This window comes from Python bivittatus, unplaced genomic scaffold (assembly GCF_059951505.1).
Source record: "Python bivittatus isolate LINGU-HERP-01145 unplaced genomic scaffold, Pbiv_v1 ctg000020_np1212, whole genome shotgun sequence".
NCBI classification, from domain to species: Eukaryota; Metazoa; Chordata; class Lepidosauria; order Squamata; family Pythonidae; genus Python; species Python bivittatus.
The window spans coordinates 77672203-77697215 of record NW_028277030.1 but is presented as its reverse complement, the minus strand read 5'-3'; the positions used below and the strand labels follow the sequence as shown (position 1 = coordinate 77697215).

General features: G+C 36.9%; 2 protein-coding genes across 8 annotated transcripts in view; one reads left to right on the top strand and one right to left on the bottom strand.

Annotated features, from left to right (window-relative positions):
* Positions 1-226: 226 nt before the first annotated feature.
* On the bottom strand, positions 227-10675 carry DCPH1 (damage control phosphatase 1). Its single transcript, XM_007432680.4, has 5 exons — positions 10552-10675; positions 9324-9429; positions 4266-4501; positions 2895-3060; positions 227-2463 (listed from the first exon to the last, which is right to left on the bottom strand). The coding sequence occupies exons 1-5, from the start codon at positions 10614-10616 to the stop codon at positions 1705-1707; spliced, it is 1332 nt and encodes a 443-aa protein (XP_007432742.1). The 5' UTR covers positions 10617-10675; the 3' UTR covers positions 227-1704.
* Positions 10676-10786: 111 nt separating this feature from the next.
* The window catches only part of RMND1 (required for meiotic nuclear division 1 homolog), a 32435-nt gene continuing 18208 nt past the window's right edge, over positions 10787-25013 (top strand). For all 7 annotated transcript variants that reach the window (XR_015796453.1, XR_015796451.1, XR_015796450.1 and 4 more), the window contains exons 1-4: positions 10787-10919; positions 19313-19800; positions 21517-21622; positions 24049-24124. Coding sequence is in view for 2 of the 7 variants with exons in the window: in XM_007432681.3 (XP_007432743.3) it covers positions 10847-10919; positions 19313-19800; positions 21517-21622; positions 24049-24124 (743 nt within the window). In the remaining 5 variants the exon portion in view is untranslated. The remainder of the gene's footprint in view (positions 10920-19312; positions 19801-21516; positions 21623-24048; positions 24125-25013) is intronic.

Genomic DNA, 25013 nt, shown 5'->3' with positions numbered 1-25013 from the left:
ATGGGGAGAGCATCATCAAACCACCATAGATATATGGTTAAATGATACGGAGAGCATCAATAAACCACCATATATATATGGTTAAAACCTCCAACAGGCTGTCCCCTAAGGCAGGGTTCCTCAACCGTAGCAACTTTAAGATGGGTGGACTTCAACTCCCAGAATTCCCCAGCCAGCCATGAATTCTGGGAGTTGAAGTCCACCCATCTTAAAGTTGCTGAAGTTGAGGAACCCTGTCCTAAGGGAAGGAGACCCTTCACAGGAGGAGGAAAAAAAAAAGCTGCCCACTCCTGTTATGGCTATCAAGATATCAAAGTAATAAAACTTTAGCAACACAATTCCATTTTCTTGAATTAAAAATAAAAGAAACATTCTGTGAACTGAACATTCTTTTCCAAGTGAAGGAAGAAGTTACCTAGGTAATTTTAAAGCAAGACCAAAATGGGTGGTGAGAACACAGGCCTAAAACAAAGACTCTTCTTTCAAAATAACGTTCCCAAGCTTCATATGTCAGATTGTAACTTCCACTATTTCCTGTGGTCCAACATAGAGGATAAGATTTACTGGATTCCATTAAATAATCAAAAGAACACTATAAAACTTTGTTTCAGAAATATTTTCTGATTTAAGATACAGAATCAGATATATAGTTCTGCTACGGTATCTGCCTTATCAGGTGACTTGATAAAAGCCACATCAAAATATTCTCATAAGCATATGCACAATAACGGTTTGAAAAAAATAAACGTTACGCCTTTAAAAAAACCATTACAACACTTGAGGAACAAACTGCAGTTAAAGATGTATGGCAGTGATAAACAGTTCTGTAATGCTTACATTATAACTCACCAACCAGGCTTAGGTGGAATCATTATAACAGCCATGGGATAAATTTATTTACAGATTAGGTAATAAATTTATAGTTAGTTGTCATTACCTAAACTGTAGAACAAATAGTCTAATGTATAAATAAATATCCCCCATGGCTGTTAACCATGATTCCACTTAACCCAGACAAGATAAAGAATACTTGCTTGCTTTTTGCATTTTCTTTCCTTTTTTCTCCATTTCTGGGATTCTTCCTACTTCTTCCTAGAATTTTTCCCATTCTCCTACCATGCCATTAATAATATAAATGAGAATGAGAAGGCAGGCAGATGAGAAGATGTAGTCCTACCACCTTGACAGATAGTCTGTCATGGCAAAGCCTTCTGTCTCTGATGATAGTTTGCCTACAATGTTTATTGGCACAGCAAGCCTGAAGACACAAGGGCACTCACTGCTGGATTATTTCTTTTTAATGCTGTGCAACAATGCATGTAGTTCTCATACTGGATAATTTATTCAAAGCCTTTAGTTTTGCCATTTGAGAATTCATTTTATTTAACATCAGTTTTTCTGAACAAGATCAAGCTCAAGCGGCATTGTGTTTTATGTTAAAACAGCAGAGGTCAAATGCATGTCAACTAATATAGTACCTTTGGCTGTTGCCTCTTGTTCTATATTAGTTAAAAATAAAGTATGCTAGAGGACAAATTTGAATCTTTCTGATGATTTAAAAGAGGTCACAATTGCATTTCACTTTAAAAATAACAGCAAGGCTCTTGGAAGAAAATAGTGCACACTGAAAATCAGTGGCCTTCCAGGTTAGACCATCAAAATCATGTTTTAACACAGTGCCATTCTTCATACTTTGCAAATCTATCAGGAAGTAGCATCAAACTGAATTATTCCATATTTCCCATTTATCATCCACTCAGGTTCAATATTCATAAGCTGTTCACCTTGCCCAGGTTTCAAACCAACCTGAGTATCGGATTTTAATGTTCTTAAGCTGCAGAGTGGTGCAGGCTGAAAATTGTTCAAGGCTTGATGGAATGGCACTGTGAATTCCCATTTTCGGTCACCTGTTAGCTTTCTATAGTTCAAATCACCTTTGAAAATAATCAAACTTGATTTCTGTAACTCAGTGTATAAATCGGGAGCAATCTGAGCCATACTAGAAAATTCATGTGGCAAAGTCCAGAACAAATGATCATGATAAATCCAAACACCTTTTTTCATATAGCCCTCCCAGGAGACACCACATCTAGACATCCACTTATGATTAGCTGACTTCATTTGTTCAATTGTCCAATCCATGTCATGCTTTGTAGTATCTGACACATACCATGGAATACTTTTCCCATGGAAATGAATTTCAGTAACCAATTCTGAGGATAACAAAAAGTCAGCCAAAACAAGATCAGCAATGAGTTCAAAACCAGCATTATCCAGGACCACGTCAAGTCTAGTTGGTGTTTTGTTTTTCTTTTTGTTTATAAGCAGTGACCAAAGTTTTTCCATGTGATCCACCAAGATGAAAGTTTTTAATTCTTCCACAGATTGTAATGGGTCAGACTTCTGAGAATTATCCGCCCCAGCTGAAATTGATAGATCACACTTATTGCCCCATAATGAAACCTAAAGAAGAAAAGATTGCTTGTTAATTTCAGTAAATCAGGCAATTCTTTGATCTGGTAACTCCAACCCAATAGCCTGCCACCGCAAGCTGCAATTCTATTACTTACTTTGCAAAGAAGGGGGGAATGGCATACTGTACACCTTCCTCCCAAATGTCTGAAAAATTATTGAACCATTACTGGATTGGTGTGGTCTAAAAAAAAATCAGAACATTCCCATTCTGATCCTGAACCAAGAAGTTTTGCATATCCCTAGCTTTTAATCAATATTTTGAACAGTTGTTATACTATTTGTTACTTAGGCTAAGGTTAAAAACAACATTTTAAAAACCTATTCTGATAGTATGTATAGTTTTGCAGTAGTTCTCACTGGAAACATGGTATTGCTTACAGCTTCCAAAATAAGGGAATATATACAAGCACCAATTTTACCTGAATCAGCTTACAAAGCTCCTCTTTCAAACGTTTTTCATCAAAGTCATCTATATTTTTCAACAGCTGTTGGAGACAAGTACTTAAAACAATCATAGCTTGCTGAGACTCAGAGAAAGCATGATTCTTTTCTTCTTTAAATACATCAAAATTGCTGATGGGTGGACTAAACAAAAGATGTTCTTTAGATTAGTTTTTGACATCATTAGTATCCCAAAACACATGCATATTAAATCTCTTCTCCTTCAGACTGTATTATCACATAGCACAACATCATATTAACTATTTTTGACTCAACTCCAAATCTTTGTTAGGAATGCACAGCATGAGATTATATTAACATGTTCAATGATACCTAAATATCTTTATATTTAATATTTTTCAGTAGTAATCTATCTTGGGAGCCTATACAGTTTTGTTCCATGTTTGATGAAAGAGCTTTCATTTGATCACAGGAAGGTTGAAATGGGTTTGAGAACAGCTTAATTTATTATTAAAATTTCCCCCTCATTCCTTCATATATACATATGGACATATATTCCTTGTTTTAATGTACATTAAATAAACTAAAATACTTTTACCTCCCCACACATCTTAATGTTCCTGTTGTTCCTTATCAGCTTCCACTGGTTAAAATAATTAAAGGAATGCTTAACTAAGGGATGTATTTATCAAAAAAGGTATATATAAACTCATATTATTCCACTGATCAACCATTGGATTCTAACAAATAAGTAAGAGAAAGTACAACAGGGCTATGAAGCATCTTTGCATGAGTGAACAAACAAGACAGAAATTTCATTATTTATAGTTTCTAATTTGATTTGAACTACCAAACAGGTTCACTTCACATGCAATCCTAAACTACACTGCAGTTTTGCTCAGATTAGTTTTCTGACAAAGTCCTTCTCTAGTTCAGTCACAGCAAGTGAATGTGAGTCTGAGTCTTTGCTCAAGCTCACCATGATTTGATGTGGATTTAATGGGACCTGGAATCTCATTTCAAACAAGACTGAAACCACAGTAAATGAAACTTGCTTATGTTTGCTTACCAATCTGTACAAATAAAAGTTTGTACAGAGAGTCCTTCAACATTTTTAGCAAGATATTACTAAAATTAATGCTATTTATTAGCCCCTTGTACTTAATGGGACCCTGGCTGACCTCAGAAGCTACAAGTCAAACCTGATTAGTACTGGAATTTCAGGGCTGGAAAATTAGATAACCTAATTAATTAGAAGGCAATAGCAAATACTTTTTGAACTGTTGCTGAGAGAACTGCATGGATCAAGCTTGACTTGAGGGTATTTTTATTTTCTTTTTCTCAAATATTTAAATCAAACAAAAAGAGCCAACATTACACAAACTTACCTCTGAATAAGAGCTTCATGAATTCTACGATACATGTAACACTCTGTATACAACCAAGGAGACTGAAACCAGCTTGGTGGTTCATTTGATATATTTTGATGATATTCTAAGTACTGGTTCCATAGAGGGGTATCAGGGAGATTATCATTCAGTGCAATCAGTGGCTTGTCTGTCTGCAACTCATTCCGTAACTTGGAGAGATAGGCTATAGCTTTCTTCTCTGCTTCAATGCCTTTCTAAAATAAAGTGAGAATAATGCTTTTAATTCAAGTATTTGTGCTTGCTAAACTTACATTTTAATAAATCATATTTAATACATATCGTTTAAGCATATTTAAAATATTGGTGTTGAGACTTAAAAATATCCAGACCCACAGCTCAGTGTGACAAACATTTTAGAGACCATAATGAATTAAATTAATAACCAAATGATTATCTGTGCTGCACTGAACACTGAAGCAAGTGAATAAATATGGTCTCAAGAGTAAAATAAAAACCTGGTAGATTTAAAAAGAGGGTTCTTTATACTTAATGCTTACATAAACTGGATATAAGAGTAGGGCAGTGGCAAACAATAAGACAATGGTAAATTAAACATACCTTTCATGAATCATCACTTTGTGCTGGTGATGGGGTTTGTGCATCCCAATGATGTTATGAGATATAGTATTGGAAATATGCACACCCAAAAGGCTCACCCATGACAGGCAGGTCACATTTGAGGGATTAGATTGAACACAATCCATTGAAGAAGGAAATGGCAACACATTCCAGTATTTTACCAAATGGTCATCAAAACCAGGGCAAGGCCAGCATGATATTGAAAGATAAGCCCCCAGGCCATAAGATATCCCTTAAGCTACAGGAGAAATGTGAATAGCACTGGCAGTTATGATGTGGCTGGATTAAAGCTGAAAGGATGTCCAACTCCTGATGTGACCATAGGGAAAATGAACATATGATGCTACAAAGATAAGTATACCACTGGTATGTGGAATGTCAGAACCATCAACAAGGTAAACTTGATATTGTCAGTATAGTACTGTATTGTCAAGATTAAACATTTTCATTCACATCTAAAGTGCATCAGATCACCTACTGCAGATAAGAAAAAACACAGAATAAATAAGGAAGCCATCATTAACAAAAAGATGTCAGTACTCAGATAGAACCTCTAAAATTGGTAGAATGATCTTGAGTCCCAGGCAAGTTAATCATTGTTACAATGTTCCAAGTCTATGCTCCAATCAGAAATGCAGAAGAAGCAGCACATTACTGGAATGCTAAAACTGAAAATACAGTAGCATTTGGAATTACCAGAAAATTTGGTCCTAGCATGTGACACAAAGTGGGAGAAACCAATATGTGTTGTAAGATTCTATATTTATAACAAATACCTTCTTCCAATAATCTAAAAGATGATGATACAAACATCACTGAATGGATCACGCCAAAAGTAAACTACATACTCTGAAAGCAAAGTTGGAGAAGCTCCATTAAGTCAGCAAAAACAGGACTTCATGCTGACTGTAATTGAGATGCTACAAACTCCTTCTCTACCAAACGAAACAAAATTACTGGACCAACAGGACCCAATCTCAGTAATGTTTCATATAATTTTGGGGTGAAAGTAAGAATAGATTTATTGGATTTGATTTAATAATTAGAATGCCTGAAGAATTCTTTAATGTAATATCATTCAAGATGAAGCAAGCAAAACTATCCCAAAATGCAAAAATATGAAATGGCTGTCTGCTGTTATGTTGAAAATAACTGAAGGAAGGCAAAAGTGAAATGTTCAATACTCAAGAAATATCTTCTTGAAGGAGAAAGAAGAGTGTGCAAAATTCCATACGGAAGAGAGAGGGACAGATTATGTCAACAGAGAAACCCAACCCAATGCAAATAGGCATAGAAAAAGTTGAAGGGGTAACAAACTTTACCTTCCTAGGCTCAAAACTGTACAGTGAAGATGACAGTAGCCATGAAATAAAAAGAAATTTTGCTGCTTGAGGGAAAAACTATGACAGAGCTAGGCAAAATGTTCAAGTGCGGAAGATATCAGACTTAAAAGAAAAGTACATACTGTCAAGGCATTGCTTTTCTCAATTATAACATGATTAGGAAAGCTGGATCATCAGAAAGTCTGAACAAAGAAAAAATGATACTTTAATTTGTGCTGGAGAAAAATGTTGAGAATAGCTTGGCCCACAAGAAGAACAAATTATTCAGAACTGCATTAAGTAAAACTGCTCAATGGAATTAATCAGAAGCTAAATTTAAATATTTTGGACACGTTATCTGAAGGCAGGAGTCATTACAGAAGACCCTGATGTTTAGAATAATAGGAAGCAACCAAAGGAGGCTAAGAGAAGAAATGAAAGTTGGATACTGTTACTGATATCATGAACATGAACTTACAAGGACTTAAGAGAAGGAAGTACTAACAATCCCCTCTGGGGGAGATGGGTGGCATATAAATTTAATAAATAAATAAATACATACATACAGTATTGAGGAAATGCCTAGGAGTTCATGAAGAGTCAGAAGTGACTGAATGTCTGAACAGTGTTAAAAATACCACATTTTCAGTACAGAATAAGGATATTTACAGATATATAGAACTCTCAGCATTTAAAAAAAATCTTAATTTAATTTTCAACCTTTAGATAAAGAAGAAAAGCTATGGTGTTTAACTTTATCCAAGATGTAACATTAAAAAATAGTTTCTTCTCTACTTCTAACTTCACCAGTCAAGAGGTTTGATAGAATTAACTACACTCTCTTGTTCTTTTCTCTGGAGTGAATTTTGCCAAATCAATTAACAACCGTAAATTACCGCTACCTTTCTATTGGTAAAATTTAGCAGTTGGATGCTAATAAGGATACAGCCAAAATGAGTCTACAATGTAACAAGACTGAAATATCAATGATCCAGAAAATGAATACCGAGTATGCCCATTAGCTGTTGAATGAATAGCACAGACTATCTTGGAAAAGAGAATGGCCAGCTACTTAGAAATGAAAAGAAAAGCCCCAAAACAGTCCCCTCTAAGCAACTGAGTGTTTATGAGTTCCAAAGCAAGCTGAAACAATAAAAATACGGTAGTGGTTTATATAATTTTGGAGATACCACAGATACACAGACATACAAGAGTTTATGGATGATAGCAAAGTGACATTTTATGAAAAAATGCAGCTTGATAAGAAGCTAGACGCTTATGCAATGTGACTGACAATCAACCCTACAAAGGAAATTGGGAGAGGCTAAATAAATGAAAAAATCAAGCAGACTGTATGAATTATCATAACACCCACACAGTTGCACAGAAGTACACGGACCCCGCTATGGCAATTTTTTTTCCTCACAAGCAAATCATCAGTGAGAGGAAGCCAAATCTTTGCTATCTAGATTCTTTCCCCATTCTTCTTGTTTTACAGCCCTCTAGAAAAAAAATAACCTCTTTAAATAGTTACATTATTTTATTTTCAGCACAACTTAGTTTCCAGTATTCACTCTTACACAGATTAATACTTTCTCAAAGCAGTTTTGGTCTCTAAAATAATGGCAGTATTCTGTCATAGTCCAGAGCAACATCTTGAAATATTTGTTCTTACTATCCCCAAACCGAAATGATCCAAAGTCAGAACACTATACTTAATACCCTTTTATCACTAATTAAAATAAAAGGAATGATATAGGACAAAAATTGACCCATTATCCACAAAACTGAAAACAAATATCTCAAGAAAAAATGGAAACCAAGAGATCACATGAAATGCTAAGATGAGACGAAAGCAGCAGATATAATGGAACTAAATTGCAAAATGAATTTCAAAAGCTAGGATAGATGTTGCTGAACTATATCTCCCAGAATTCCTCCAAACTGCCCTTGCTGACTAGGACTGTTAAGGGTCCCTCACATTATTTAAATGGATATCTTTGAGTAAATAGGCAACAAAACAGCAAATAAGATTCAATGCAATGCTTATTAAGACATAAAGCTACATATATACATTGATAGGTTGAACTATCTTACTTAGCACACATCAACGTCTTCACATTAAATGGAATATCACAGGCCATGGCTGTAGGCCTTGTGCTGTTCCACATATTTATAACTGATTTGGATGAGGGATCAGGAAATACAATTATCACATTTGCAAATGACAGAAATTGGGGATAAGCAAACACTTACAGAAAATTGCACCAAGCTTCAGGAGGATCTTGAAGCTGGGTGACTGACCAAAAATCAGCCAACATGAATTTCAACAAAGACAATGCAAAGTTTCACATATGGGTAGGAAGAATCACAGGCATAAATATAGGATAGGTGTGAGCAGTGGGGGGAGGGGGGGGACAGACTTGTCTTGACAGGTGGCAGGCACTGGCCACCTCTTTCGGATGCTGTAGTAGTGGATCTCTGCCCCAGGTAGGAGGTTTGACTGGATTATCTCAAAGATTTATTCCAACCTTTACATTCTATGATAGCTTATAAAGTGCTGGTCACTGATCAAGAAAGAGATGTTGGCTATATGGTATATAATCTAATGAAAATCTGGTGTATGAAGGAATGATAAAATAAATGGGAGTTGAGCATCTTTCCTAGGAAAAGAAGCATCTGGAACTTTTTTTAATTTTGAAGAAACTGACACAGAGAAGGGGTATAACCCAGTAAGATAATAACACAGAGAACCATTCATCAAAAGAGGAGAAAAACATTTTCCCCTTCTAGTGATACTAGAGTTCAGGTTCATTCAATGAAATTGATTAGTAACAGTTGTAGACCATAAAATGCACTTACCTGTTCATGCATAATGGCCTACTACAAGATACTGATAGTGATTAGTTTAGAAGACTTTAGAAAAGATTAGAAAAATAAATGAGAAGATGATACTAGACAAAACAAACCATGGCCAATCCAGGACAGCCTTTGCATGATATCTGAATCAGGAAAAGTTATTTCTAAGGTACACAGAATTAAGTATAGAAAGCAGTAAGTAGGGTTAACATTTGTATTCATATAAGAATAAAACAGAAATGGTCAAGTTTCTTACTTCTCCGTGTTCTTCAAAGAATTCATGTTTATGTCGATGCAAAGTATCAATAACACGTGTCAGGATGAGAGGCAGCCTGTCTTTAATTGTATTATATGCAAAAGATCTGTAAAAATACAAAACAATGTTATTTCAGTCTTGTAAATAGCCTGAATATTACCAAATGAGTTAGAGTAGTGAATTTTTTATTTTGAAAGTTTGGATCCTTGAAGGGTCTGAAATTAGTGTACAATTTAAGTCTAACCAATCAGTTCATAGTATCAGAACCTTCCAGCTTTAAAAATAAGGGTGCCTAATAAAGCATAAAATGTAATAAATTGTACACTAATTTCAGAACCTTCAAGGCTCCAAACTTTCAAAATAAAAAAATTCACTACCCTAATCTTAATGTGCTTGTTCTGCACAGTAAATATTTTGTTCCGGGTGAACAGGCCATATATGTCTCTGCAATTTTCTTGGCAAGATTTACGGTAGTGGTCTACCATTGCTTTCATCCTATGGCTGAGAGAGAGTGATTGGCCCAAAGTCCCCCAGTTGGCTTTGCACCTAAGATAGGACTAGAAGTCAGAGTTTCCTGCTTTCCAGCCCTGCGCCTTTAATCATTAGACCAAAGCAACTCTTGGGAATGAACTGGCTGACTGGAATAATTAAATTACTGATACATTTCCAATAAATAGAAATATAAAATTTGGAACATTGCATAGCACAAGCCACTATCTAACAGGATTGCACTTTTATAATTTCTGCAAAAGATTGTGACATCTGCTTGATTGTAACAACCAGCAACTCAATCGTGAACAACATAAACACAGCTGGTGTATTATACATGGTCACTTTTAAATTAAGGAAAGGAAGATTTGCAGTATTACCCTGAAACTGCTGGGATTAGTTTATGGTTCAGTGCCTTGTGCAAACCCACAAAAATTGAACACTGAGCACACCATGGTTCATTTAACGATGGGTAAGTTAAGTATGTCACCGGAATATAGCCGAAAAGAGCAATAACCAAACTGGCACAGCCTTCCGAAACCTGGTTCCCTTGGGAATTCCCAGAAAATCCTAGAAGCCTCCGCAATTCAAGCAAGTAGCCCCAAAGAGGAACAGGAAAGGGGATTTCAAAAACACCCGGGCAGAAACTTTTCCCATTGTGACGCTCCGACCCCAATGCTTTATTCCTGCGCCCCTCCCATCTCCTAACTGCAAGGAGCCGGCGACAGAAGAAACGCACCCCTTGAACTTGCCCGTAAGAGAAGCCGGTAACCCCACTAACTGCGGCGTCGCCATTTTAATCATTATGACCTCAGCCCCGCAGGCTCCGATCGCGCAACTTCCGAGCCAGCTCTCATTCCTATTGGTCGGTGGCTTGGTGTGTTTATTGGTCAGAGGGACGCGGCGGGCGAGCTGCGGAAACGAGGCGGAAGTCTACGTGAGATCACCTGACGGCGAGGCGCGAGCTTCTTCCGCGCTCTTGGGGGTTGGTCCAAAGAGAAGCGAGGCGGAGAACATGATTGGGCGAACCGACCATGTGGCGGAAAGGGGCGAGGTCGTCACTGCGTTTTGCCGACCGTAAGAGACGAGAGCGGGCTTGGGAGACAGGTTAGTAGTGGAGCTTGAGCGTCGAGTACATTTGTCCCTTGAAAGTGGCAGTGACCAGTCGGCTAGAGAAGCCGGGGACCTTCCTCCCTGGGCGGGTCACTCCATGTCAGGGCCTGACGGAGGTGTGAGGAAGGAGACGCCTTTTGTAATGGGCTGCTTAGTTTCCATTTTTCTAATGGAATCAAAGTTTGGCTGAAATGGAAGGGGAGTGGGTGCTTTCGGGACGCTATTGTTTCCCCCTCATGACTCGAATTAGGAAGAGGTTTAGATTTTAAATCAGATGAGCGCTGGACGTCGTCAAGGTTGTAATTGCACTGTTTGGTAGCGGGACTCACTTCCTAATGAGATGAATTTCGGAAGATTAGGACAATTCTTCCTCCCTATAAATATCTACCTACAGAGTTTTTCGGGGTTGAGTCCCTTTCGACGAGATATTCAAGAGTTGTGAGGTGTTACGTCGTCAGCAAACTGATGGACGAAACAAAGCTAGATCGGTAGCCGGCAAACTTGGGTCCTGATGCTATGAGGTTTCACTTTCCGCCAGCCCCCGCTGGCAAGGCATTGTGAGCAATGCAGTTTCGTACACCAAATTATAGTACTAAATTCTTTGCCTGTGAACTAAATGAGAACCCAGTGAACTGTTTGGGCAGACGTCTGGATGGGATTTAATCAAGCTAAAATGTGAGCTCTGGGAGAGGATAAGATGATACACTGTTTGGTATACTAGCTGCAGCCATTAGTAGACAGTACAGCCCACTGAGTTTTGTGTATTATGTTACTCCTATGGGGTCTGCATTAAACAGTTCTTGAAAGTATTTCAGAATGCAGGTACTAAACTATTGCTTTGCTTTCATATGTGTTCCATTTTTAATGAAAATATGTGACAGTAGAGATGAAATATACCCCAGTAATAGGGACCACAGGTACTGTAGATTCATTAAAGTAGAACCTCATACCTAATAAAATTTAGACTTTTTACTGAATGGTCAGTGACTTAGGCAACACAATGCTTTTAGAGAAAAAACATTCAACTTTCTGGATTCCTCAACTGAGAAGAATGCATTTTGTGTCCATATTCAATGCACTCTCCTACTAATGGAACAGCAAAAAGGCCTAACCCTAAGATCTAAGAACAGGCTCAGGTTGTTGTAAAATATTTCTTTTGATAATTAGTCCCAAACTGTTAAGGTGACTCCATCCAAAATAGTATGATTAGCCAGTTCCTGCACCTGAGAACCAACAATCTATAGTACGTGTTGAGATTCATTTAACATTTATTGGTCCTTGTCCAGCTCTTTATTGCTTCCAGACATTGATCCAGCATGAGACTAGAATAGATCACTTGGGTGTAGAATAATTCAATTAGCTTATTTATATATTTATTATTTATTTGTGTAATTTATCTACTGCCTTGGTCCTAACTGACTGTAGGCTATGTACAGGTACTAATAAATTAAAACAAATAAAAGTAATAATCATAATATTACAGGCAATAATAACACTGCCAAAGGTCCCCTGGAAAAGTTACATTTTTATAAGCTTCCAAAAGGTCATGGTGCTGAGAGCCATCTTAACTTTTCTAGAGGAGGGGAGCCCCCACAGCATCTTCAATAGCATCCAGAAATGCACCAGCGGGGCTGTAAAAGTGGCAAGCAGCACCTTGAATTACACTCAGAAATGTACCAGTAACTAGTAGTGTGATTGCCTAATAAGCACACAGGGTACTTTTTTTGTACTAGTTGAAGTTTCTGAGTGGTCTTCAAGGGCAGCTCCATGTAAAGTGAATTACAATAATCCATGCAAGAAATAACAAAGGGTACAAGGAATTGTTCACAATGCATCATGTTCCAGCAAGGCTATGTTACCTGCATCTGAGCAGAGGCCCTCCTGACCACAGCCTCCATCTGCTCTTCTAGCAGGAGCTATAAGGCCAGAAGGACCCAAGATTGCAAGCATTTCTCTCTCTACTAGCCCCCTTAAGAGTCATTGTTAGTATTGTACTGCAGTCAAGTAGGTTTCTCAATCAACAGCCATTCTTAACTTCCTTGGGTCAAGTCTGAGCCTATCTTTTCCCATCCAGGCCTTTACAGGCCTCCAGACATCAAATGAGAACTTCTGGCACATCTCCCATTGGATTAAAGGTAGAGATATATAACAGGGCTTCATCTGCCTATTGATGATCCCTCAACTTGAACTTATGGATTACTTCCTCAGCAGTTTCATGTATATATTAAATAGGATAGGATAAAGAATAAAACCCTGGGGCATGCTATAACAGAGACCAAGGGTCCAGTCTCTCTTTCCCTACAACCACTGATTGGCCCCACTCAGGAAAGAAAGGAACTACTGAAGTATAGCATGGGTGATAGGATTGAAGGCTGCTATGAGGTCCAGCAGTACAAGGATGGTCACATTCCCTCCCTACAAGTCCTGCAAAAGTTAACTCTGACTACAACCAGTGCTCTTTCCATTCTATGTCCAGGCCTGAATGCAGATTGCCACAGGTCCAAATAATCCAAATATGATTACTTTGCTCCTAGTGCTCATTAGAGAAATGGATAGTTGGGTTTGTTATGGGTATGTAGCCCACATGATAAAATGTCTGTCAGGTCTGAAGACTGCACATATAATACATCAGGAAAATACTGATGGAGTGGAGTGCATGCTGGTTTTAGAGATACAAGGAAATATGATCTTGACATCTTGGAAGCCAAAATTACGTTTCTAAATAGGAGATTGAAAGCTGTGGCTTATGAGATAACTTTCTTTGAAATACTTGTTGTATCATGTTCAGGACCAACAAGACAGATAAATTTGAAGAGTCTCAGTATATGGACAAGGTGATAGTGTAGGATGATGAGGTTAAATTTTTATACAAGGAAATGTTTTGGGTCATGTTGGTCCTGAACATGGGTTAAAGGAAATGAATTCATTTGAACCAAGATGGTACTACACTATTGGCATTTAACTTCAAAAAGATGCAGCACTTGAACCTGTTATATGATCTAGCATTTTGTGCAACACAGGTTTTCAGCCAACAACATGGCAATATCTTTGTAGAAAAGTGCATATACATAGACACACTAATGCACTTCTGGCTTCATTTCAAGCATTCCTTATACTGTACTGTACATTTATACACAAGTCAAACACCTAAGAGGTCTTCACACTTCCTTGTCATACTCCCTGCTCAATGATAAAATATTCACTAGGCTTTATTCTTACTCATGCTTTACTTCCTCATTTGAGGGACTGCCTTGAGAGGACCCAGTTATATCTAACCATCCCATCAGGACCGGCAAGGGCAGCACATTACACGTCCCATCTAGGAAAGAGTGCCATCTGGCAGCACCCAGGAAGAGAGCCGTTTCTGCAGTGGCACCTGCCCTTTGGAACACTATTCCCCTGCAACTTAGGTTGGCCCTGATCCTCCCAGCCTTTAGGAAGGCCCTGAAGGCCCTTGACTTTGCCACCATGCTTGGCGTTCCAGCAATGATGGGGAGCTTTTACAATGGCTGTGTTGAGCTGGCACAAGGATGGATTGCTGCTTACCATGGTTATTTTTGTTTTAAAGTGATTATTGATGGTTTTATATGCTTGTATATTGGTTTTTAACTTTTTATTGGATTGGGTTTTTTTATCAGTTGTGAGATCAGTCAGGTGAGATGGGAGGGCCATACAAATTGAATAAATAAATAAATCATATACCAATCTTATCCCATACAGCAACCTACATTCTGTTGCACATTTGTGCAAACCATTTCACAATTCAAGCTTATTCACTTTACCATGTTTTCTTTAAAACAGTAAATATACAGTAAACATATTTTCTCATTGAGCTACTGAGGAGCAAAATTATGGTCTGAACTCCCTTGGCTGGCATATTCATACTGCTCTTCGCAAATGTTGCTCATTGTCACTTCCTGTATCCTTTCATTTGGAATTCTGCAAAACATCTTCCCAGTAATACTTAACAAATTTCCCTATATTTTTTGCATGCACTTTTTCCTTTGGAAGAATGCCATTATTATCCCTCTATGCAGCCATCATGCCCAAAACAATCTTTGTGTCTTCATATGCATGTTAAACAAGTTGCAGAATTGCATCCATATTTTAAAAATTTTCCAGTTATACTATGTGTACCTGCAACCTGACATTTTTTAATATTCTCATAAATGTATTATTTCATTTTCATATTTTTCCCTTGGTACTAACATTTAAAGCATTCATTCCAGTTTTACTTTTCTGTATATCATTAGCACTCCCATACATGCTTTTATATTTATATTATATTATTTTATTTTATTTTATTTTATTTTATTTTATATTATATTATATATTATTTGCCATGTGTATATTTGAATAGACTTATGCTTAAACGACATATTTAAAAAAAAACAAACCAACAGACATTTTTTAAGCAGACATCCACCAAACAGCCACTGTTCTCATTCATCCTTAGGTTTCCAAAGCTCCCAATCACTTTTTCTGTACTTTGTGATTCCCATCCATTCATTCATGCCATCTAACAGAATAATTTTTCCCCAGGATCATATTCATTCAGAATGTTATACAATATTTCTCAGAACTCAACTCTAATATTTCCATTATCACCTTTCACTGAAATGTAACATTTAACTGTCACAAGGCTATACTTTCATACTCGCTCATAACAACCAGAATGACACCAAATCACGCTTCAGAGTACCTTGCAAGCCAGCATTCTGTTGCTTACATCCCACCAATGCAGTGTATCAATATAACTCATGATTAAAGAAGTTAAAGGGCATAAGGGAAAAATGCACATGAAATACAGGTGGAAAATGATGCCATTGATAACTGTTCGGGGCTAATGCTGGAAACCTGCAATCCAAAATGGGTGAGTTCGAATGTTTTGAAAGAACACAGCAGTATAATATAACTGAAGCCTACATGAGGACACAATATGACTCTGTGCTATAAGAAGTCAGAGAGCATTCTGAGATAGTGTTACTCGGTAAATTAAAGGAAGCATATTTTTAAAAAGCATTTCTAAATGGAACAGACTCTTCCAGAGATTTACTGATTTATTACTAGAAACATGATTACCATGACTTCTGCTTGATCATGGTTTGAAACCAGGGCTGTGGAGCATTTGCCCAATTTCAATTGGTGCACCAGTTGCAGACCTCTTTGGAGTGAAAGGTCTTAATGACAGTCATTTGTGCCCCCAGTGCCTCAAGACTGGATTATTGCAGTCCCTCTATTTGGGACTGCTTTTGAAGAGTACCCAGAAACTTCAGCTGATACAAAATGTGAGAGTACTATGCCTGTATTGCAGGTGCTCTACTGACTACAAGTATGTTTCTGGCTACAATTCAAAGAACTGGTTTTGACCTAGAAAGCCTATATGGCTTGTTTCTGTGTTATCTGTGGGACTGTCTTCTCCAAACAGACTCTGTCCATTTTCTATGATTGGTCAGGAAGTAATGCTTCATATTCCTTTCCCTTGGACTATTAGAGGAGTATGGGCTCAGAGGGAGGCTTTGTCTATCATTCTGAAATACCCTACCCCTTGAGGCTAGATGATTCCTGCTGTTATTTTGCCAGGCTTTGTTGTTGTTATTGCTGTTTTAAATTGATTTTTATGGCAATTATATTTTAGAGTGAGCCACCTAGAGTTTGTGGAATTGGAAGGGATATAAATTGTGAAAATAAATACATATTGACTCATTAAAATGCTCATTATACTTTTGAGACAGGAATAAAACCGTAAGATATGCAAATAAGAAAGTGTTCCAGTAATGGTAATTTCAGTTAGCCTTTTATAATCTAAATGAATGCATGTTTTGATTATGATAGAGGTAAAGTTTTCTAGGTATTTTATAAATAACTATATTCTAGTACAGTTTGTCATGAATCTAAGAAGAGATAAGGCAGACTTTGACTTAATCTGTGGTGATACTCTGGTTTTTCTTCAGATCATATAAAACTTTCACCTTTAACTTAATCTGTTGTGGTATCCTATGCCAGGTGCAAGTTTATGGTTGAATCCACTAGTAACAGCAACCAAAATAATACTAGCGTTAATTTTTGGTAAGTAGATAGCAGAAAATAAGAATAAATGACAATTCATATAGTGGAGGGATGTAAACAATGGACTTTACTGAGGGATGAAAACATTTTAGTGTTATAACCTCAAATGGTGCAGCCAATGAAATAATCAGATTTATGGACAAAATTAAATTATTTAGGACAGTTAGAACAAAATATTTCCAAACTACAATAAAGATAAATATGATTCAATATCAAAAGGTGTAAAATAATGCATGTATTTTGCATAATAATGCAAAAAATTGTATCTTTGCAGATGGTCTAAGTGAATAGTGGCTGACTAGGAAGGTGGGTAGCTCAGTGAAAACATTCCTCCAGTAGGTTCCTTCTAGGGAAAAAAAGACAAATTTCATTTGAAAGTACCACTTGATATTATATGAATTGTGTATATAAGTAGGTAGTTCACAGTATATTTAAAAACGTGATATGATTTTGGACCAGGTTATCTGAAAAACTGAATTCTCCTGTATGAGCATATCTGAATTTTTAACGTCCTTACACCCTCTATTCTGCCAACATCTGAGATCTATTTCATTGGAACTACAGAGACTTTTCAGTCACTGTTCCTAAACTTTGGACCTCCATCCCAAAGGAGGGTTTTCAGTAATTCAAAATAAGGTAGCAGAATATGACAGGTGCAGCGGTTTGGAAACCCAAATCAAGCATGAAGTCCTTACAGAAAGAAAAGGTAAAACATTTGGAATGACCTTTGTATTTCCAAGATGTGCATATTATTGAAAATCTGCAGGGAGACTTCAGATACGCAGTGCATGCAAGACAATATGAGAATATTTCTGAGCTAGACTACTTCTTCAAAGAAGAGTTGGGAAAATTTCCAAAAACAAGAATAAAAAGACTCTTAGCTAGCTATGGAAACACTTGGAAGCTGTCATTTCTGCCAAAGGAAGTGTTACATAATATTGACTGAAAAGGTGTCCAAACTTTTCCACCTGGTGTATACACTGCACAGAAATAGTAAGTATGCATTCAAATCAACTTTGTACAGTGTAGAAGTTGTGTCAGTTTCTGTTCATTTAAGGATTCATTAAGAGTCAATTTGACCAGAGTTGTCTAAATTTTTGCATGCAAGTGTGCAACTGTAAATAGGTTATTAGAAATAATTTGAGTAGCAATAAAATATCATTATCTGCTGTGTTTTCAGATTCTTTCCATTTGGGGTTGTTCTTCAGTCCGTCATGTCCAATCTGTGTCCAATCATCTGCAAAGCAGGGAAATAATTTGCACCTGACTTACATGTGCACATACACACGCACTTCTTTAAAGGACAGTAGCTCCTCTGTAGCAAAGAATTTCTATGGTGGGTCTTAGAAGTACAAGACTTTGTAACATTCTTTCTCTCCCTAGAATTTCATTTCATCTTCCGTACATCTCTCCAGACTTCAAATCAAGACTATTCTGTTCTTTAATTTGAGGCTGATCTAATTGCAGTGTCAAATCATGTTTTGCCAGGAAAGTTCCCAAATATTTTGAGATCTGGCTGCTCTTTCCTCCAGGTTGCCTATGCCATGCAACATTTTGAGAACCTAAGATGTAAGAATACATTCCAGCTTGTTCAGTACAATAAGTAGGGTGTGCAAAGTGTTTGAAAGAGAGCTTCACAAAGTGCATTGAAACAAGCAAAGTACCCCACTTTAAAGCATTAAAGCAGCCATGTTATCTGGTAGGGTCATTCTGGCTGTTTCAAAGTCTTTGCACAACTGTATGTATGCGTGCATGCACAAGTGCTTTGCTGGCCATCCCAAGGAAGTATGTTTGAAAGAGGGAAAGTAAAAAGAATCTATTCCTTGATAGGTGTTATTCAGTCAGTGAATGGATATTATTAGATACTTATTTGGTCATTAAAATTCCTATGGTGGTTAACACAGAGAAATTATTATTCTAAAAGAATTTAGAGATGACCTTGATATAATAGGACCTTTAAGGAGGGACATGGAGAAGCAGTTACATAGAGCAGAAGCAAGCATAAGAAAGAAACTCAGAATAACCCACCTAGAGTTTTGTTAGTATAAGAGGGGACAAAGAGCAAGTTTCAAGATTTTCTTATTATACTTTGCTGTAATAAAGCAGTATTCCTGGAATCTCTATGTCCCTGGATCTGGGTTACCCTGAAGGGCTGACAGTTATCTCCCTTGCTGGTTTCTTTGAAGCTGAGATTACAAAAGCAAAGTGAACTGTAATAATTATTTTTTTGTAAGATGCCCTGCAGACTACTACTTCTGTAAACCAATAAAATATTTTTCCTTTTTAGAAAATTAATGTTCTGTAACTCTCTTATTCAGGTCTCAGTGAAAAGATGGCAACGAAACTATTGGGATTCCTGGCTAGATCTTCACACACAATAAGCCAGTGCCGGTACTTCCCTGCATATGGACATTTAGCATCAAGCAACAGTTTACTATCAGTAAATAGATATTTCAGTCTATGCATCCCAGAGGCAGCTACTTCTAGTTTTACTAGCAACTGCATGGACATTTCAAAATGGTTTAGTCCACAAACTACTATTAGTGCTACAGCAAAAACTATGAATTACTTGATTATGGATGCTTGTCCTTCATCTAAGGAACTTCATCCTCTTAAAGCTGCAAGTTATGAGCACAGATTAAAATATATAAGAACACTTACTGAAACACCAAGTAGACGTTACTCAGTTTTATCAACTAGTAAAATTCAACCAAATCAAGATATTGCACCAGTTAAGCGTCTACCAAAAGCATCTAGGACCAAGCAGCCATCTAGAGCTAATCTGCCATTACCATCTGAAGCTAAGGTAATCTCCATACACTGAACTCAGGATGACAACATGTCATGCATCTAATAAAATAGGTTGTAATCCACAAGCTTTTATGCCATACTGAATACATTATGCTTTGAGCTGCTAGAAGATGCTATTATTTTTGTCATAAAGATGAGGCTTTATTCCTTTTTAATAAGCTCCTTGTACCTCATGCTAGGTTGTTTGTTCATTTTATTTTATTTTATTTTATTTTATTTTATTTTATTTTATTTTATTTTATTTTATTTTATTTTTGTGCCTTCGAGTAAGTGTTGACTCCTGACGATTGCCTGGACAAGTTCCTGCAGTTTTCTTGGCAACGTTTTTGGAAATGGTTTGCCATTGCCTCCTTCCTAGGGCTGAGAGAGAGTGACTGGCCCAAGGTCACCCAACTGGCTTTGTGCCTAAGGTGGGACTAGAACTCATGGTCTCCTGGTTTCTAGCCTGGTGCCTTCACCACAACACCAAACTGGGTCTCCATGCTAAGTTATTTCCATTTTATTTTTTGATGGAGAGAGGTCAAGCCATAACTTTAGAATAATTAATGTTATGTGCAGCTGCTTGCTGCTATTTACATTTATAATACAATCCCATATTAAGACTATAACTATTGGGGAATGCTTTTGTAATTGTTAGATAGGAAATTATGTCTAAATTTCTCCGCATGATTAATGATACAGTGTTGCTAATCAAGAAGATACACTGCAGGTAGGGAAGGTTGTATATGAATTGTGCTATGTAGAGTATGCTCTAAAGTTCTGCTGTCACTGCAAAGCAAGTCAGTTCTGCAAACACTGAAGCTTAAGAGAAAAAAAAGCTTTTATAGGTATCATTTTGTTGTGGTATTTTTCTCCATCTTGAAAATACAAATTTTAGTGTTGAAAGAATAAGGTTATTTTGAGTAAAAACTGCCACATGGCAAAATCTTTTGCCAGATAGTACACTGACTCAAATGAAACATTTCCAATTTGAAACAGGAATTTATTCTTTTTACTGAAGATGAGCACCACCTGCTGGAAATCAGAGTGCTTAGGGAAAAGTATTATTTTTGCAAGGGCAAGAATTAACCTTTATGTACACTCTAGAAAATAAAATAAAAATCTAAGGTCTTACTGTAGAGAGATTTTTAAAAATCTCTAATGAATATATAGCTCAATATCTACTATTATGTGAAATAAGGAGAAATAACCTCATTTTGAACATAAATCTTTCACTTTATCTTTTAGGGAATGAGAGGCCAAACAGGATCAAATCTTGAGTGTTGGCCTTTAACAAAATAACTGAGGGTAAAAGATAGATGTTGGAACTAAATTCAGATGAGCTGGTACCCAAACTACATTTGCATAGAATTGATAGTATAGTGTGAAGCTTGTAATGAATATAACTCAGGAATCTTCCAAAGAACTAGTTTTTGAACTTTCTCAGTAGATCCAAAGGAGATAATAAATAATGAAGCCTGCCTATCTTATTTGCCTGTTCTTATATCAGTGAATTAAATGCTGTTTGAAACTTTTTAAATGTAAGATTTTTGAAAAGCAGTAATTATAGTACTGTATAGAAATTTTAGCCACCTAGTGGCAAAATGCTAACATGGGGTTTGTGTAGCATTTACATGTGTATACCAGAGTCATAGCACTCTCTAGCATAGCAGCTTTAGTGACTGAGGCAAATAAATGTTTTCTAAAGGAAATTTTGTTCTTTTTGGCATAGGATGTGATGCAATGTGTAGCCTTTGCAACAGCAGATGCATATCATCTTGGTAATCTATGCCTTGACCTGGTCTCATCTGGATATGTTGAAATCACATTACCTAGAGGTAGATTTCTGAACAGTTATTTCAAGTAGATCATTTATTCTTCACTGATGCTCTTTCAGATACATATGTTATCATCAAACAGATTTTGTACAAAAGTTTTCTTTATAGAAATGTTGCCTGAAACTTAAGTATATAGTGTAATGTAGCCTAGATGCTATTGCACTTAAAACATCTATTTTACTTATATATTTCAAAGAAATGAAGTGAATACTTGATGTAGAAGTACATGTACAGAAATGTTTGTACATGGTCTGCTGTCACGCTGATCTCTTTTCCAAACCAATGCCCTTTTAGTTTTCTGGCTTAAGAAACTAAAAAGAGCAGGGAGTTTAAATGAGAACTGTTTAAGGGTATCGTGTTGGTAGTCACACATTGTAAAGTAACTCTGTTAAGTGTCATGCATAATACCTTTGGATTAATGAATAAGCTAGGAAAGGGGCTAACACAGGACTTGTGACAGGGTATCCTATGCACCCGTGAAAGAATGACTTGTTGCATATAATATATTTAATATCACTATTGATACATGAAAGTCTTTAATTATGCAATTTGACAATTCCTATAGATTTTGGCTGCAAAGAAAAACCACTCTATTACCTTAAACAACCCTTCCCAGATAATACTCTGTGTTACTGTGTAATGTCTAAAGAGAATCTTAAGGTCGTTAAAATTAGGAAATCTAGATTATCCAAATTTTAAATGGGAAGAGTGAATGGAGCTGACAGGTCAAAAGCTGTAAATAACAGGACTATAAGAGTTGGAGATAAACTCTTTTTGTCAGTAATCTGTTTATGTATCATTAAAGCTTTGTGAAGGGCTTAGTAAAGGAACTAGGCTGTAGGATGAATTGAGTACTCTCAAAAAGAGCAGTAGAGGGTACAATCATTTAAAACGTCTGGGTGATCAGATGTGATTTTGCAAACAATTTTTCCTGTTTGCAAGACACTATAATTTTTCCAAGGTATAGCAAAATGAAACTGAATGAAACAAAAAGATCACACTTATCTTCAGAAGGCTGTAGTAACTGAAATACTGAAAAGAATGTGATAAGCATCAATAGGAGCATTTATGGAGAGTAAGGCTAAATGGCATGCCACTTGACTCTTTCAGATTTTTATTCCCACTATTAAACGTCTATGGCATTAAGCTCTGCACCTTCAGATCTTGGTTGAACAAGTTGATGCTATGCTATAGTATCTGAATTTAAATTAATATGATGTGACCAAAAAAGAAAAAGAAAACTTAATGATAGATGCAAGGAAAAAGACAATGGGAGAAGTAATGAATAAAGAATCTAGGCCATATGAAGCATTGCTTTTTTTTAAGACTTGCTGCCTCCAGATATTTAGACTACAACTACCAGAATCCCTTGCCAGTGATCACATGTTGGTGCTGAAAGGATGTTTAAGTCCAGAACATATCGAGGGACCTAGGTTGTCTTTCCTTGGAGTAAACATTCCAAGAACAGCTTTCAGCTAAGGCTACTGACAAGTATTGGTATTTGTATCCCCTATCTGTGGTCCTTATATGCCTTTTGAGCATGCTCACTCCTAACCTGATCCTTAATTAGCGGGCATCCAATATGTATTTTTAGCACTATTATAGTTCATATTTTTTTTTACAAGAGAGTTCTTCAGGGTTAAGGGGAACAGAGACAATAACACATTCAGTAGTATGTCTCAATGTCCCAAAATAATGATTGCTTTCTGTATAGACAAATTATAGGGTTTAAAAGTAATCAGATTACTTGTGAAGCTTTAATGGATCATTTTGGATGTAGTTTAGTAAATTAAAGTTTGATTTAAAAAAAGCATGAGAAATGATAATTTGACGAATAAATGTCACCAGTTAAGCTTTGTGTATAATTTATTATGTTAAGTCAATGCTGGAAGACCAACATAAATCCATTCAGTTTTATTATGAACTATCATGTTATAGTTTAACATAGACTAGCACATGGGAATTGCAAATGTCTCTCCACTTGTGTCCTGACGGTCTGTTGCTGACAGGCCACTGGAAATGTTAGAGTGCTCTGATGGACATAACCTTGCACTGCATGTGTCATGCAGGACAATTTTATGAAAACTTATTGGCTGTAAATCCCATAGTAGCTTACCAAGTAGCACCTTCTATCTAATGTTGTCTGGGTTCAGAATATAAGCAGGGTTGTCCCAGCTTAATATTTGGATGGGATTCCATCAGGGAATATCAGGACCATAAGATAGATGGGGAAATAAAAATGCCTGGAAGAAGGCCATTTTTACCAAGACATGTTGATGAAGTCACCAGGAGGTCAGCTAGACTTGAAGGAGAAACGCTTAATGCAAATTTCTTTCAGGTAACCGTACATAGAGTGCAGGCTAAATGTCTTGATTGTTTCTATGTCTTGCACTATAATTTCACATAAGATTTTTTTGAAAAACTAGATGCAGCAAATGTTTTGGTGGTTGGCACAGAAAAGACAGCCAAAGAACATGATTTGGGGATCATATTTTTCTTCAGGTAAGTAAAGACCAATAATGTAGCATATGTGATCTAAATTTTTCATTTCCACCTAAAGGAAAACTACAGGTTTATTTCTTCAGTATCATTCGAAACCTCGGGATGTTTATTTATTTACAATATTTGTAGAATTCTCCAATCAAGCAGACTCAGGGCAGTGTACAAGAAGGAGAAAACATAAAGCCATTAAAACATATAGAAATATTATAATCAACAAAATACAATCAAATGATTGGCCATAATTACTCTATGAATCAAAAACTTACTGAAATAAAATGGTTTTCAGAGCTTTCCAGAACACAAGGAGGTTTGGTCCTAAGCAGATTTGGAGGCTTCTGTGGAGGCTTTTATTGAGAACACCTGCCTTCTAGCCCACCTCCCTCCCACTTCAGGTGGAGATGGGGCTTCCAGCAAGCCCACTCTCAATATTTGGATCAGACGGGCAAAATCATGTTTGGTAAGGTGGTCCCTGATAAATCTTGATACCATGTTCTTTAGGGCTTTAAGGATAATGACCAGCACTTGGAATTGGGCCAAGAAGCTTACCAACGACCAGTGCAACAACCTCAAGGTATATCATCCTAAAATAAAGGGTTGCCTTGGTTAGTAGTCTGGCAGTTGCATTCTGCACCAGATGCAGTTTTTGAGTCATCTTCAAAGGCAGCACCCCAAAAGTGCTTTGCAGTAGTCCAGTTGCGAGGTGATCAAGGTGCGTATCACTGTTGTCAAAGCTTCCTGGTTCAGATATGACTGTAAATTATGCACCAGCTGAAGCTGGGCAAAGCTGCTCTGCCTCTGGGCCACTGCTTCCACCAGCTGCTCTAGCAGGGAGCCATCAATCCAGGAGGAACTCCCAAGTCATAGACCAGCTTCTACTATGCCAGTAGCA

What these genes read in the sequence shown, in the direction of transcription:
- DCPH1 (XM_007432680.4), bottom strand. Translation starts at nt 10,616, where the DNA reads ATGATTAAAATGGCGACGCCGCAGTTAGTGGGGTTACCGGCTTCTCTT. An exon ending in CTTACGGGCAAGTTCAAGGG is followed by an intron (nt 9,430 to 10,551) that starts GTGCGTTTCTTC and finishes GTATTTTTACAG; the next exon opens with ATCTTTTGCATATAATACAA. An exon ending in AGCTTTGTAAGCTGATTCAG is followed by an intron (nt 2,464 to 2,894) that starts GTAAAATTGGTG and finishes TTTCTTCTTTAG; the next exon opens with GTTTCATTATGGGGCAATAA.